Source organism: Pezoporus wallicus, unplaced genomic scaffold (assembly GCF_028554395.1).
Source record: "Pezoporus wallicus isolate ANWC-B61680 ecotype Strahan unplaced genomic scaffold, APGP_CSIRO_Pwel_v1 contig_6644, whole genome shotgun sequence".
Lineage (NCBI taxonomy): Eukaryota > Metazoa > Chordata > Aves > Psittaciformes > Psittacidae > Pezoporus > Pezoporus wallicus.
In genome coordinates, this window is record NW_026637098.1 from 292,678 (window position 1) to 308,150 (window position 15,473).

Sequence of the window (15,473 nt, forward strand, 5' to 3'; positions counted from 1 at the left end):
AGTGCCATGATATAAATGGGAAGTTGACTCATTCTGGTCACTAATGGCATGAGTTGTACTTCTGAGAGGCATCTTTTAAGAGCTTTCCTGTGTTAAAAGATTCCTCAGAGTTTTTCCATGGAAATGAAAGGCCGTGGTTCCATCTCGGGCTCTTCTGGTGATATCACAGGCAGAAACAGTGATTGCTTCAGACAGCCACAAGCAGATGGTCAAGGTGGATGGTGGTTTTCTTGCTTTTGAGTAGCTTTTAGGGTGGAAAACTGGGGTTAAAAATACGTCAGGAAGATCTCCAAAGAGCATTGATTTCTTAGAAGGGGATTTTCCTTGTGGGCCCTTCTCAGAGTGGTGGGATACATCATGGTTTTCCATGAATGTATGCCTGTCCCTGTCTTTTACTCAACAAGTAAAACCTGTGTGCATACATCATTCCTTTGCTAAGCCTGTGTGGGTTGCTTCCTAATTTTCAGTGGACAAGAGAAAAGCAGCTATAAAACTGAATTCCTGGTGGGTTCCTGGGCATTATTCCTAAATAATGGAGAGGGTGGAAGGGCTGGTTCCAGGTTAGAGCAGTCAAATGTATGGGCTGGGATTGCATCTGAGACTTTGAGCTGTGAGAAGAGCTGGTGCTGGTTGCCAGATGCGAGGAAGCACATGGCTCCTACTGCTTGAGTTCAACTCCCAGTAGGCTTTGGATGGAGACTGGTGGCTGTGATACTGTTCAGCAGAGCCCAGAATCACACAGAGCAAACCCAAAGCTGTTCTGCAGAGGTGCTCTGCAGTCTGAACTTAACTTGCCTTGCAAATGCAGCTGCAGCATCTAAACATTTGGTTGAACAACATGGTTTAGCTACTGGGAATGGAATGAAGGTCTTGGTGTTCTGCAAGTGATAGGATGGACATGCTTGAGTTAAAAAATAACTCATAGTAAGTTAATAGCAACTTAACAATAGTAACTGGGCTATTGCAGGTAAGTAAGGGTGGTTCTCTTTGCCTGCAGGGAAATGTTGCTTCCTGCCTTCTTATCACCATAGCTGTGGGTGCAACTTGACATGGTGTTGGGGCAAGAGTGCGCTATTAGAGTTGGTAAGAGGAGGTGACGAATGTGCTGGGTTTGGATGGAGGAAAAAGCATCCTGCTTGGGTTCTGCTGTGAATCACGTTGTCCATTTCTCTGCCCTGTCTCTGGCAGGTCTATAACCTGACTCAGGAGTTCTTCCAACGAGGTAAACCAGTCAACGCTGAGAGCCAGAACAGTGTGGGTGTCTTCACACGGGATGTAGTGCGCAAGCGCGTCAAGGCCGACCCGGATGACACAGAGGCCATCAAGAGGCTGAAACTAGCCATGATCCAGCAGTACCTTAAGGTATGTGTGAGTGCACATTTTGTTTTAACTAAGAACAGACAGTTCTAGAACCTCAGACACCTTGCTAAGCCTTGCCCATCACTGGGGAATCACTTTCGTCTCTTGCAGCTGGGGCAGGTTGTGTTTAGATGGGACAGCTTTTCCTCATGAGGCATATGCAGAGTGTCCTGCAAGAAATAATACCTTTATTCTTTTATCTTCTTACCTTAAACTTCCAGCTTTCTACCTAGAAGGGGCTTTCCTAGGTCCTGTTAAATTTTCTGCTGTGATTTAATGTTTTCTTACTACCTGAAGCTAACTTGACTGTCAGGTTCTTTTAGTAATGTCTTGTGCCTTACACCAGGGACACCGTAATCCTTCCTGAGTGTTTTTCATTCCCTTCCACATCTGTCCATATCTCAGAGGCCAGAAGAAATATAACTTTGATACTGGTAATTTGCTGAAGGAATCCCTAGAAAGCAGTTTGAAGGTAAAGCAATAAAATCAAAGGTTGATTGTATCAACCCATGTCGTAATCATTTTTCCTCACAGCTTCCCTAGTTCTTTTTATCTCCTTGATGCTTTGGCCTAAATAAGATCTCTGTGGGATGAGGACTTAATGCTCCATCAAGCACTCCACAAGTAAAGTGTAACAGTCATTCCTATTTCAATTATAATGACTTAAAGGTTTATGAAATGAGGCAGGGGAGGGAAGGAGCATGCTGTGATGTGAGGAAGTGTATGATATTCACTACATACAGGTAGGAAGCTGAAATAAAGAGAAAGATCTAAAGATCCTCACAGGGGGTTGTGATAAAGCTGAGATACGAACTCAGGCATCCTGAGTGCTGTTCTGGTATCTCAGTGTCTAACCCAAGAGCTTGGGAGTCTCCACAGCTGCCACATAGACTAGCGATAGTGTTATCCACACCATCAGCATCACCTATGTAGATGATGTTAGTCTGGTATAGCTCTGGTTTTCCTGGTGGTTTCTTCTGTGGTTGCTACAGGTTGCCACAGCCAGAGACTTTTCTGCAGGCCTGGTAAATCCCTTCTCATGTGTAAATACCTGAGAACAACAAAGCTTCTGGTGCTTAAGACTATCAGATTGGAGCTGCTGAGAGCATGAGGATTAACTGGTGTCTCAGGCAAAGTATGGTCTTGGTAGTTCCCTGATTTTCTTCCTGGCTTTTGTCCTTTGTGGTTGAATCAAATAGCGACCACTGTTTGTTGTGTTCAGCATGTGGAGTGTCCTGTTGGAGCATCCAGGCGGGATGAATGGCCTGTTGCAAGACCCAAGGTGCAGGGTTTGTGCTGTGGACCAGCCAAAATGATCTTGGGCGAGTGCTGTGAGTGCTTGCTCAGCCATCAGATGGGGTGCAACCACAGCAGATTCAGAGAATAGGTCTTCAAGAAGGGATGTGGCCCAAGAGCTGTGCCTGGAGTCAGGGGGCAACAACCAGGAAGGGGCAGCCCCTGTTTGTCAGTACAGTCACAGCCTGTGAACTCCTAGAACAGCTCTGACTTGTTTGCTTAGCCCAGCACAGAGATTCCTGCCCTGCACCAAGACGCCCCACAGGGAGAGGGGTCTAAGCTTGCCAGGCTTCCAAAATGGGGTCATTAAAGTGTGGAAAGGCCTGGAAAACTGGCCAAAGGGGAAGGCAAGGAATTGTAATGTAATGTAATTTAAGACTAAAATGCTTAAAGAATTGGAGCGTGCAAATCATCGTGACTCCAGTGATTTGAAGATTTTAAGATCACTGTGTCCCATGCATCAGTATTATCATTAGAAACTTATCACAGGACAGGCCAAACATCCTGCCTTTGTTCCAGTGATTGTTGGAAGCTGCAGCTATGCCTGATACTCCTACAAACATTGACCAACAAGTCCTGAATCTAAAGCTTTGGTAATCGCATCAAGTGAATCAAACACAGGTCTCTCGTATCTTGGCATTTCCCTTTTCTGTCTCCTTCAGTTCCTTCTCTGTTGAGTCCTCTCGCCTCTGGCAGATTGTTTGCTTGCTGATTGCTATATGACAGCTTGCTGAAAGCTGCAGACAGCAGGAATAGCTGCCAAAAGTTTTCCATGGCTCCTCATGGGAACATTTATTAACATTGGAAAAAGCATCTGATTAACACAGCTCCAGCCTGTGTTGTAGGAGCACCAAGAGGCCAGTCTCCAGCCAGTGAAGGGGGGTTTAGATGATAGAAACCAGTCAGAGCTTTAACCACAAATCATGCAGAAGCAAAGATGTCATCTCTGAACTCTGGATGATGCAACCTTGGCCAGTGCAACTGAAGCTGATGCAGCTTCTTACCATGACAAAATGCTTTCTCTGGTTGGAAAGAAGGCTGAGGATTGATTGTGTAAGGTCCTATGGCCAAACACTCCTTTAGTAGCAAAAATAATCATAGAATCATAGAATAGTTAGGGTTAGAAAGGACCTTAAGATCATCCAGTTCCAACCCCCTGCTATGGGGAGGGACACCTCACACTAAACCATATCACCCAAGACTCCATCCAACCTGGCCTTGAACACTGCCAGAGATGGAGCATTCACAGCCTCCCTGGGCAACCCATTCCAGTGCCTCACCACCCTAACAGGAAAGAATTTCTTCCTTATATCCAATCTAAACTTCCCCCGTTTAAGTTTTAACCCGTTCCCCCTTGTCCTATCACTACAGTCCCTCCCCAGCATCCCTATGGCCCCCCTTCAGGTACTGGGAGGCTGCTCTGAGGTCTCCATGCAGCCTTCTCTTCTCCAGGCTGAACAGCCCCAACTTTCTCAGCCTGTCTTCATATAGGAGCTGCTCCAGCCCCTGATCATCCTCGTGGCTTCCTCTGGACTTGTTCCAACAGTTCCATGTCCTCTTTATGTTGAGGACCCCAGAACTGCACACAATGCTCCAAGTGAGGTCTCATGAAAGCTGAGTAGAGGGGGAGGATCACCTCCTTCAACCTGCTGGTCACGCTCCTTTTGATGCAGCCCAGGATACAGTTGCTTTCTGGGCTGAAAGCTCACACTGCTGGCTCCTTTTCATTTTCTCATCAACCAGCACCCCGAAGTCCTTCTCCGCAGGGCTGCTCTGAATCTCTTCTCTTCATAATGTGGAGTAAGAGTGGGATTCAGGACTCCCAGCAGCAGCTCTGTGTTCCTTGTGATGCTGTGCTGAGGCAAAATGAGTTGCTCTGTGGCAACGTTGCTTTTGTGTTGCTTTTCCCTCAGGTAGAGAGTTGCGAGAGCAGCTCCCACAGCATGGATGAAGTGTCACTCAGTGAATTTGGGGAATGGACCGAAATCCCTGGAGCTCATCACATCATTCCTTGTGGTTTCATTAAAATCGTGGAGCTCCTGGCCCGCTCCATCCCCGAGTCTGTCATTCAGCTCCGCAAGCCGGTCAAGTGCATCCACTGGAACCAGTCGGTCAGCAAGGAGATCGAGAGGGTGGCTGACCACAACAGTGACCTCCCCGAGGAGGACAAGGGCTCCAATGTCTTCGTAGAGTGCGAGGACTGTGAGTTCATCCCAGCTGACCACGTCATTGTGACCGTGTCCCTGGGAGTCTTGAAGAAGCGCCATGAAAGCCTGTTCCATCCCCGCTTGCCAGAGGAGAAGGTGATGGCCATTGAGAAACTGGGAATCAATACGACTGACAAGATATTCCTGGAGTTTGAAGAGCCTTTCTGGAGCTCTGAATGCAACAGCATCCAGTTTGTCTGGGAAGATGAGGCAGAGAGTGAGAGCTTGACTTACCCTGAGGAGCTGTGGTACAAGAAGATCTGCAGCTTCGATGTACTCTACCCACCGGAGAGGTATGGCCATGTCCTGAGTGGCTGGATCTGTGGAGAGGAGGCACTCATCATGGAGAAATGTGATGATGAAACTGTGGCAGAAACCTGCACCGAAATGCTACGTAAATTCACAGGTCAGCCATGCTCTGGTTCCTGTGGTGAGTGGAGAGGGGAGGGAGATGGGGCCGGGGTGTTGAATAGCCGCTAGGAAGGAAATGCATGCAAGTCATTTTTAGTTCTTTGGCATTCTGTATCCCTTTGAATGGGCTGTGTTTGTTGCTTCCAGCATCCCTCCTGCTTGGGTGTGCCTGAAAGCTATTTATAGAGGGGCTGATAACCAGCTCAGGAAGTGGGGGGCAGAAGTGCTTGAGGATTCCACATCCTCTGCTCTATTTAATCACAAGTAACTCTTCAGCAGCTGGAGCTGTCAGGCTCAGTACTCCTGAGGGCTGATCTCAGGGGTGGAAAGCAGCACTTTCAGAGCCAGTGGAGTTGAACTAACTTAGATCAGCTGAGATGTGGTGGTTGAATCACATCCCCGACTTCCGTTGAACCCGAGGCTATATGGAAATCTCTCTGGCCTAATTCTCAAAGAATCCATTGATCTTAAGAGTTCCCACATTCTGGTTACCTCATTTAAACCTTCTGGACTTTACAGGTTTCACATTCACTGGGCATGCATCACATTAAGGGCAGCAGTTGGAGCAAGGCAGATCTTAGGTGTCTTGCACTGAGAAAATCTAAGATGAAATCACTAAAAGTTGTAATGCTGGGCCTTAGTTTGCCTCCAGTCACTGCCCTAGAGTTGCACATCTTCCCATGGAAAGGGGTTTTTGTATCTATGGAGTCTTTGAGATCCCCTTATGGAAGGCACTGTACAAGCACAACTGTCAGGTAGCAATGCTGAAAGAAACAGTGGTTGACTCAGCCTGGAAATAAGGACTTTGAACTTGCACATAGTTATAAGCAATTATAAGAGCAGCATCATCCTAGACTAGATGTATTTGAAGCTATTCTAGAGACGAGTCCTGTGATTAAGCTATTTATATCTGCCTGCTGCCTCGTGCTAAACAAATCTCGACACTCAGTGGGTTTCCAGCCTTACTTCTTGTCCACTGAAGAAGTTTGCCTTCACAAGTGTATCTTTCCCCTGTCCTTACAGACCATTTGCTGAATGCAACGTGAAGATCTAGAGAAGGGGCTTTGGAAGCTAAGGACCACCTACGTGGTTGGCTACTGCCAACAAAGGTTTTATTACTCCCTTCAAAATCCATAGGATAGGCACTAGGTTCAGAAGCCTCAGTGCAGGGACCAAAACTGAATCGTGTTTCCGCTTATTCAGTGTTGGATGATGAACCTGTGGCTGTCCTGCAGCTCACAGACAAGTAGAATGAAACAGTGAATACTGGATTGGGGCAGCTTGTTTGTTTTCAGTGGTGTTTGGTGTCCCTACGTCACGTTGCACTGTCCGTACATAGCTCTTTCCTCCTGACCTCAGCAGCCCAGCTGCTTCACACAAGCAGAACAGGAGGCTCCTCTCTTCAAGGCCAAGTTGTTCCAGTGCTGACGTCTCTCAGAACGTATAAACAACTTGGTTTGTGCAGCTCTTCTTGCTCAAGACCTTTGTTTTTTTAAGCCATCTTGATTCATTAGTGGGAATTTGGCTCTTTGGGTCTTTCTGTGGCAGATGGAACATAATCTCCTTCTTCCTTTTTGGGCTCCTTCATTATTGTTATTGTTTGCATGTGTTGGATGTTCCTCTCTTCCTCTGAGGATGGAAATCTGTTGGCACTGGGTCATGGGTATGTGCTGCAGTTGCTGTTCCAGCTGATGCTGCACCTGATCACTGTCCATCAGACTCAGCAACACTATGGGCTCTGCCTCAGCCCTCTGCTAATCCTGGTTATCTAACCCCAGGGAATTCTACGCTGAACTTCCCAAGGCCTTGCCCTGCAGAAATCATTTTGTACATAAGCGGAGACGTGGCCCCGAAACTGCGAGAAAAAAACCTGTTCTTGGAGCAGCCATTACACAACACGTTCCACTTTCTGCCCCCCAAACTTGCTAGTTTATAGAAAACCTTTCCATAGATCTTCCAGGATGGCCTTGCTAAGGTGCTTGGGTTTATCCTGTTGCCCTTGCTCCTGTTTTCCCTAGCAGGCTCACAGAAGAAGCAATACGTGGCTAACCTGGGCCAAGTGCCAGGCAGGCTGAAAGAACAGAAGCTTTCCATGCACCTAATGTCTTCTCCACTCATCTGTTTCATTGGGAGTGGGAGAGTGGGTTAATCCAGCCAGGGGATTCCTGTGGGGGGACACAAAGCAATCTTCTGTCTTCAAACCCAGCTTTTGAAGCATTTCCCAGTACCCAACTTCATGTAGGTTCTGTTGGGAAACCAGTCCTTAGAACCTAGGGTTCTAAGCTGACTGGAAAGACTCTTCCATAAGGCAGTTTGGATCTTCCACACCTCGCTTGGTGCTCTGTGACATCTTCTGAAGCAGCTTTTTCTATGAAGTCTAAAGAGAGCCTCATATTCAGTAATGAAAGCAGGTAGTATGAACCTTTTAGTGTTCACTTTGCCTTTTGTAGCTTCAGTGTTCTGCATCTAAAGTCCCCCAGGTTCTTATTTCTTCTTCTTCTATTAAAGAATTAATTCATTACCAGGTGGGTTCCCATCTGCAGCTCTGTTCTTCTAGTCCATTGCTCATGGAGGCCTTTGCTCTGGCCTCAGAAGATGTTAAATCCTATGTGAAATCCATTCTTTAGACTCCCGCTGAGAGGTGACTTACATTTCACTCACAGGTCAGTGCTGTGGATCTGGCTTTGCTGTGGAAAGCTCTGAGGATTGTTCTACCCTAAGGACCATTGACAACAGCTGCTTTTCACAACTGAAAAGTGGTGTCTTCTAAATCTGATCAAATGGGCTGGCTGTGCACAATTACAAGCCTTGCTCTGCTCTCTTTGTTGGCTGAGCTCAAGTGTTAGGAGGCAGTAGTTGTCCTCCCCATACCCCAGCTATTTCTCTGGAGGGGAATGGCTCTCTATTAGGTCCTGCATCACATCTACCAGCCCCATGGGATGCCTGGGGTACCCTAATGTCTCTAGTGGCTGGAGACTCTAATGTGTGTGTAGTACCACAGATCTCTCTTTGCCTGGATGGGATCTTAGATACCCTGCTCTCAGGTAGGCAGCTGGATTCGGGTGTCTAATTTAGATCTGTGAGCTGATTTTATTGTAGATAGATATGAAGGATAGCTGGATTTATACAACTGTTGATTGGGTAATGACTCCACAAACCCCTTTTGTTAACAAATACCAGTCTTTTAGCAGATCTGTGGCCTTACAGGCTGACAAGCCCTCATCTCATTGCTTGTAACACCGTGAGTTCCTAATGTTAATCCCCTTTTTATCAACATCTTGTTGTCTCCTGTATTGAAAATCTTCAGGGTTCCTTGACACAGGAACATGAGAACAGGCACCAGCCACGGAAGAGGCCCCACCAGCCCACTGCAGAGACTTCTTTTATGTGCAAAGACATCATTGTGCGGTTGGTTTTGTGTCATGCGATGCGATGTGATGGATGACTGCTCCATCCCTGGTTGGTGCTGTGTTATCTGACAGCTTTCATGGTGTGTTCTCCTGGGCTTTCCCACAGCCCTTCAAACTAAAACGTGATAACTTACTTCCTTGCCATATCTGAGAGCTCCTTGTTCTCACACTCCCTTGGGCTTTTCACTTCCACCCTAGGCTTTGAAGATCCTTGCAGGAGCGTATTTAGAGCCTTTGTTATGCTAAGTTGTTATTCCTGAAACAGCATTCAGTTGTAGGATGTGTTTTGTTTGCAGGGTGTATTTATTTGCTGCTCTGTGCCACTGCTGTTTTGAGCTGGGGTTAGTGGTTACACAGTGTTCACAGTGTTGTTTGAGTCATCCAGGTGCCTTTGCTCTGCTTCAGCCTTGGACTTCATAGTTGTGGTTGAGACAGGATGTTCCTGAAAGCAATAGCTGACCCAGAGGAGTAACCTGCTCCTGGTTTGAAGGAATTGAAGGCATGACTAAATAATTGTGGAGTAGAAGTAAGTGATGTAGTGCCTGACGAGTCTTTACAGTTGGGTGTCTCCCTCTCCAAGCTGTGAGGGAATTTGGATCATCTTCATAGAGTGCTGAAGGGTTACAGTCAGGCCCTGAAGCTGGCACATGGGCTGTACAAGATGCAGACACTTCTCAGTACTCTTGTTTCTTGTGCTGACAGTCTCTTACAGACTTAGAATCACAGTCATTTAGGTTGGAAAAGGCCTTGAAGATCGTCGAGTCCAACCATTACCCCAACACTGCCAAGGCCACCACTAAACCATGTCCCAGAGCACCACATCTTCACGTCTTCTAAGTACCTCATCTTCATGTCTTCTAAGGAGCTCCACGGACGGTGACTCCACCACTGCCCTGGGCAGCCTGTTCCAATGCTTGACAACCCTGTCAGTGAAGAAGACTTAGGCTCGACCCAAGTAGCTGAACCTTGCCTGGATATGTGAGGTTGCCCCTGTACTCTTTAGGATGGGGACAGCAGCCCTACCACTGGTGCACTCCAGTGCTGCTCACCTCTAGGTCCTCCATCCTCTTAGCAGTGGAAATCCTACAGCAATCTTGAAATCCCCCTTCTAGCCTCAAAAGCCTTATTTCTGTGCCATGGGCATTGCACAGAATGGGTTTGTTGGATTTTAGGTTCGTTTGGGGGGCTAGTGGGTAGCAATTGGAGTGAATAATACAGGTTCTGAGAACTTCCTGACACATTTTCCTGTCCCCCTGCATAATGAGGATTTGCCTTCTAACACCCCTTATCTCTGTTCCTCTTTGGAGGCACACTTCACACCAGGCTAATGATCTTCCCCACAGTGGAAGACAGCAGCTAAGGTTAAAGGGATGCTGTTTCTGTTGTATAGATCCTCAGTAATAGGAAAGAGTTGTGGTTTAGAGCCTTTTCCCTGTAGCCTGCGGGCTCTGCTAGGTTGTATTCTCAATAAACCAGGCTGAAATCATGCCACCCCCACCTTGCAGAGGCATTGCTGTGTTTTCTGCTGGACATGGTCTTATTTCTTGTCTTCTGCTTTCCACCCAGGAAATCCAAACATTCCGAAACCTCGCCGGATCCTGCGGTCCTCCTGGGGCAGCAATCCCTACTTCCGGGGATCCTACTCTTACACCCAAGTTGGGTCTAGTGGGGCTGATGTAGAGAAACTTGCTAAACCACTGCCTTATGCTGAAAGCTCCAAAACTACTGTAAGTATGGCCCAAATCAGCTCTGTGGCAATAAGGGTAACACGGTGTTGGGTGGTGGGTTCTCAGGGAGGGAGGGCAAAAGAGACAATCTGTGGTTAGGCCTCCAATAATGTGTTTTCCAGGTTTTGTAATATCTGGACAAATGATGTGTGTAGGATTTTACCTCTTCAATTGTTTGGAATGCCAACATCTCAGGGATCCCTGTATCTCTGAAGTTATCAAGAGCTGCTCATCCATGTGGCTTTGGAATCTTTGTGATCTCTGCATTTAATAACCATTAGCCTGTAGGGCCAGGCCAAGGGGAATGGCTTGAACCTGCCAGAGGGGAGACTGAGATGAGCTCTTAGGCAGAAGCTCTTCCCTGTGAGGGTGCTGAGGCGCTGGCACAGGGTGCCCAGAGAAGCTGTGGCTGCCCCATCCCTGGCAGTGTTCAAGGCCAGGTTGGACACAGGGGCTTGGAGCAAGCTGCTCTAGTGGAAGGTGTCCCTGCCCGTGGCAGGGGTTGGAACTGGAGGAGCTTTAAGCTCTCTTCCAACCCAAAGTGTTCTGTGTTCTATGACACAGGTAGAGGTGCGCTGTGCTCTTAGTGCACCACGTTGAGATGTCAGGAGCCAGCGCTCTAAAACACCGCCGTCAGCTCATGGGGACGTGGGAGGAGACAAAGTTTTGTCTCCTTTTAGCTTTCCCATGGGCACTGCTGAGCTTTCTGCTTCTCTTCCCCTCTGCAGCCAATGCAGGTGATGTTTTCAGGGGAGGCCACTCACAGGAAGTACTATTCCACTACCCACGGTGCTGTGCTTTCTGGGCAGAGAGAGGCCGCTCACCTCATCGAGATGTACCAGGACCTCCTGCAGTGCCAGAGCTGAAAAGCCCCATGTTTGTGACCACTGCCACCACCACCACCTCCCAGTCCCTTGTGCAGGTGTGGAGGGATTCCTTTTTAATTTCAGTAGAACAGTCTTTATCTTTTTCTATTAAAGTCCTATCTGTTTAAAGAGTTAGTCATCAATAGCTTCATTTCTGTGTGCTCTGTTGTTAACAGGGAAGGGTGCTCCTTTTGTCTGGTAAACTGTTTCTTTGTCATTTGAATTCTAACTTCACTTTTGGTGCCTATCCTAGTTCATGTTTTGTTTTCTTTCTGTATTGTAAGTGCCTTCTATACTAAAATAAATGTTGTCATAAAAACACTGGGTGCTTTGGTACTTCCTGGACCCTTCACTCAGTGACTTGCAACTCTTTCACCCATTATAACAACAGGGATTTTCTCCCTTCCTAGAACATTTGGAATAGGAGAATCTTAAGGTAAATGTGGGTACTCAGTGTTCTGCTTGATCTTGGTTCACACCAAGAATTCTGCCTTAAAGCCACAGTCATTTCCCTTGTCCAGATCCTCCCAGAAACGTGTCTCACGCTATCTTTAACTCTGTGTGTCACCTGCCTGTCAGCTCCTGTGGGCCTTAGCGCTTCAGGAAGTCTGCTTATGATTTCATGGAGGAATTTATCTTCCCTCTGGGCTCTCTCAATCCATGGGAGGTTGTCAAAGGAATCACAGCGCTGCAAAGCAGAGAGATAAAACAGCCTTGATGAAAGCAGCACTGGAAACTGTCCCTGTCTGGTCTGGGGTAGTATCTTGGATTTGAAGGGAGTGCCCCAGTCACTCCTGCTTTTTAAAGCTTGGTTTGGGTCACAGCATGGTTTGGATGTGTGGGAATTAAGCTTCTTTAAGGAAGCTAAGCCAGGAGAGCTTCTCTGGGAGCTGGTGCGGTCTCTGAAGAGAACATCAAATTCCAACCATCCTTCAGCCACAGCCACATTGTGGAAGGAGTGTTCATGTCTATGCACAAGATTGAAGTGCAAAATAAAGCCCCAAACTGCCTTGGTAATGCAGGTAGAGCTGTAGTGGACTCTACACTGGAATTGGGGCAGCTAATCCACGTGGAGAAAGCATGCAGAGTGATGTGGGAGTGTGGGCAAGAAGGAGAATCATGAAGCAGCCTTCTTGAACTGCCTCTGTGATGAAACTCCATCTTTTGGACATCAGGACCCAAAACAGGTGAGGTTTTCACCCCCTGCTTCCAGAAAAGAAGGTCCAACATCACCACTGATATTGAAGAGTTTCCACAGGGAGATCAAAACCATTCCCATTAATAAGGAATTCTGAAGGAATGTGAAAGCTGGACTCAGTCATACTACCTGTGAGTAAAAAGTACGTTTCCATGGAGCCTACCTGTAGTACCTGACATGGCCTTCAGTTGAAACTGCCTAAATGCAGGTATCCCTCTTTTATTCTTAGTCCAGATAGAAGCTGTGTTGTCCCTGAAGAGTTGAGAGCTTAGGATACAGCTTGGAAAGCTCAATTTCCCTGTGGGATGCTGCATCTCACACTAAAAGGATTTCTACTTTGTCTGGGGGGAGGTAACACCCCAGAACCTCTCATACACGCTGTGTATCCCAGTGTCCCTTCCTTTATGTCCAAATTGGGCCTAGATATGTATAAATGTGCTTGGTTTATCAGCAAGGTTCGTTCTTACGTTAAGCTATTTCTGCAGTAAAGGGTAAGGCTGGGGGACACTGAAGGCTCATTGAGTTGGTGTCCTTGCTTCCTTTGCTTGGGTGGAAGCAGCTTCTCATCCATGTTTTGGGCGTATTCAGTGCTGACGAACCACAAGAGGACTAAACACCAGTGCCAAGGGTAAGGAATACTTGTCAAGGTCTGTTCATGAGCCTTCCAGCTTCTCCTTGTGTGAACTGGAGAGCACATCTTCATCTGAAGAGCATCTCTGGCAGTGACACCACTTGCAATGGCTGAGAACTGCTTGAAAATGCCTTCGGAGTTGCTTGAAGAAGTGGCTAGGAATAAAATGGATGAAAAAGGGGAAATTAACAGGAAAAATCATTGAGAATTATCTTGGGGTGAATGAATTGAGGTCATAGAATCATAGAATGGTTTGGGTTGGAAAGGACCTTAAAGCTCATCCAGTTCCAACCCCTGCCACAGGCAGGGACACCTTCCACTAGAGCAAGTTGCTTCAAGCCCCATCCAACCCGGCCTTGAACTCCATCACATAAATGGTGTTTGTATGGCAGAATCTCAGAGCTGGAGCTCTCCTGTTCCAGCAGGATGCTCTGGACCACAGAGCACTGCTTAATGCAGGGCTGAATGGGAAACCACCGTGTGCTGTGTTCACGCCACACCTCGGTTTAGTGGCAGAATTCCCCATTGACCCAAATAGGCTTCCTGAAGCTAACTTGCTCTAGTTGTTAGTCACTGAAGCACATATGTGTGTGTGTGTGTAGGGTTTGCCTCCTTCAAAGAGTTCCCCAGTTGTGTAGGCACGTATTTCCTAAGACATATGTTCCTTTGATAAACCGTAAGCCCAATGGCAGCCGATTCCCAACGTGTCCTGAGGAGGAGGAGCTGGGAAACTCACAGACTTCCCACATCATCAGGGGTGGGAGCCCCTGAGCTGTGTGGGATGAGAGAGAAAGCTTTGGATAACTCCTGCCTCTGAGGCACTGCCCTGTTTAGCAGCCGCAGCAAACGCAGAGCGTGCTTCTCCGGGTGATGGAATCATGGAACGGTTGGGGTTGGAAGGGACCACCACCAACAAGCTCTTGGCCTCGTGCACTGCCATATGTGCCAGGTTGGATGAGGCTTGGAGCAACCTGGTCTAGTGGAGGGTGTCCCTGCCTGTGGCCAGAGTTGGTGTCCCAGCAGCCAGATCTATTGCAGAGTGGAAGCACAGGAGGAAACCAAACCTTCTGGGCCTGTAAGGACAAGCCAAAGGGTTGCCTTCTCCTATGGTTTCTTTGGATATATCCCAGACAAGCTGCTGTGCTGGTAAGGGTTTCAAAGCTCCTATTTCCACTCTGTGCCCACAATATGATGATGGTGGTGCCTGGGTTCTCTAAGGAGGGATCTATGTCAGTGCTCACTCAATTGATGCACCTCAAACACCCAGAGTCAAATGTCCTTGGGCCATGGCTTTTCATACAGGGTTTTCCCTCCGTGGCTTGTTTCCCTCTGTGCCCTTGAGCTCTGGGTCCTGGTGTACACCCCGTGAGCAACACTCACCCCATGGGTGTTGTGCTGCTCTTAGCACCCGGTTCTATGGACCCACCTTTGCCTGGTGTCTCAGGATCAACCTTGCAGGACAATTCCACCTCTGCCTCCATCACCACCACCACCCCAGCCTTTACATGAGGCTCCTGTTTCTCACAGATGCTCTAAATTCAGCAGCTGTTTGCTAAGGGATGCCTAAAATCAGCAGCAGAGGCCACTGGAGCATGTGATGAGGGGAGCTGGCATCACCACAGGGCTCTGTGACACCCCCTGTGGCTGGTCCCTTCTCTCCCTTCTCCAAAGCCTGCATCATGTCTCCAGAGCATCCACTGGGAACACCATCAGGATGCAGGCTGGTACAAAAGAGACGTGGTGCTGCGATGGTAAGAGACCTAATAAATGCTGTTCTGTATCTAAAGGGTGGCTACAAAGAAGATGGAGACTCCCTTTGGAGTCCCATGGAAAAGATGGGGGGTGATGGGCACAAGTTCCTCCTGGGGAGATTCCAACTGGACACAAGAGGAAAATGCTTCCCAGTGAGGACAACCGTTGGAATCATCTCCCCAGGGAAGTGGTGGCTCTCCAACATTGGACACTGTTAGGACTGGGCTGCACAGGGTGCTGGGCCGTCTAGTGTAGGCGATGCTTTGCCTGGAAAGGTTGGATGAGATGATCCTTGAGGTCCTTTCCGCTGGGATTCATGGGTTCTACTTTCCCAGCAGTAATTAGAAGTCGGGAATGCAGTGGTGGGAAGGGCAGGGTGCTGGTGGAGATGTCTCCATAGCCCCACAAGTGATGATGCCATGGAGGGATGTGCACATCTACCCCAGGCTGCCCATTCCCCGCTGATCCTTGAACTCGGTGGCAAGCAACACTTCAGAAGGGGTTGTTTGAGCAGTTGGAGTGCTCAAAGCTTCTGTTGCAGTGGGAGGGGGTGGTGTGATCCCCTGTGTGTGACCTTGCCTCATGTATGTGCGGCTGCTCAGGGCTCGCTGCAGCC

General features: G+C 48.0%; 1 protein-coding gene across 3 annotated transcripts in view; it reads left to right on the forward strand.

Moving 5' to 3' along the window:
- SMOX (spermine oxidase) overlaps positions 1–11,632 on the forward strand; it is a 57,675-nt gene extending 46,043 nt beyond the window's left edge. For 2 of the 3 annotated variants that reach the window (XM_057403210.1, XM_057403209.1), the window contains exons 4-7: positions 1,189–1,362; positions 4,569–5,292; positions 10,250–10,410; positions 11,139–11,632. In XM_057403210.1, the coding sequence (XP_057259193.1) occupies positions 1,189–1,362; positions 4,569–5,292; positions 10,250–10,410; positions 11,139–11,276 (1,197 nt within the window). In that variant the 3' untranslated portion in view covers positions 11,277–11,632. The remainder of the gene's footprint in view (positions 1–1,188; positions 1,363–4,568; positions 5,293–10,249; positions 10,411–11,138) is intronic. The other variant, XM_057403211.1, reaches the window with a different exon arrangement.
- The last annotated feature ends 3,841 nt before the right edge of the window (positions 11,633–15,473 follow it).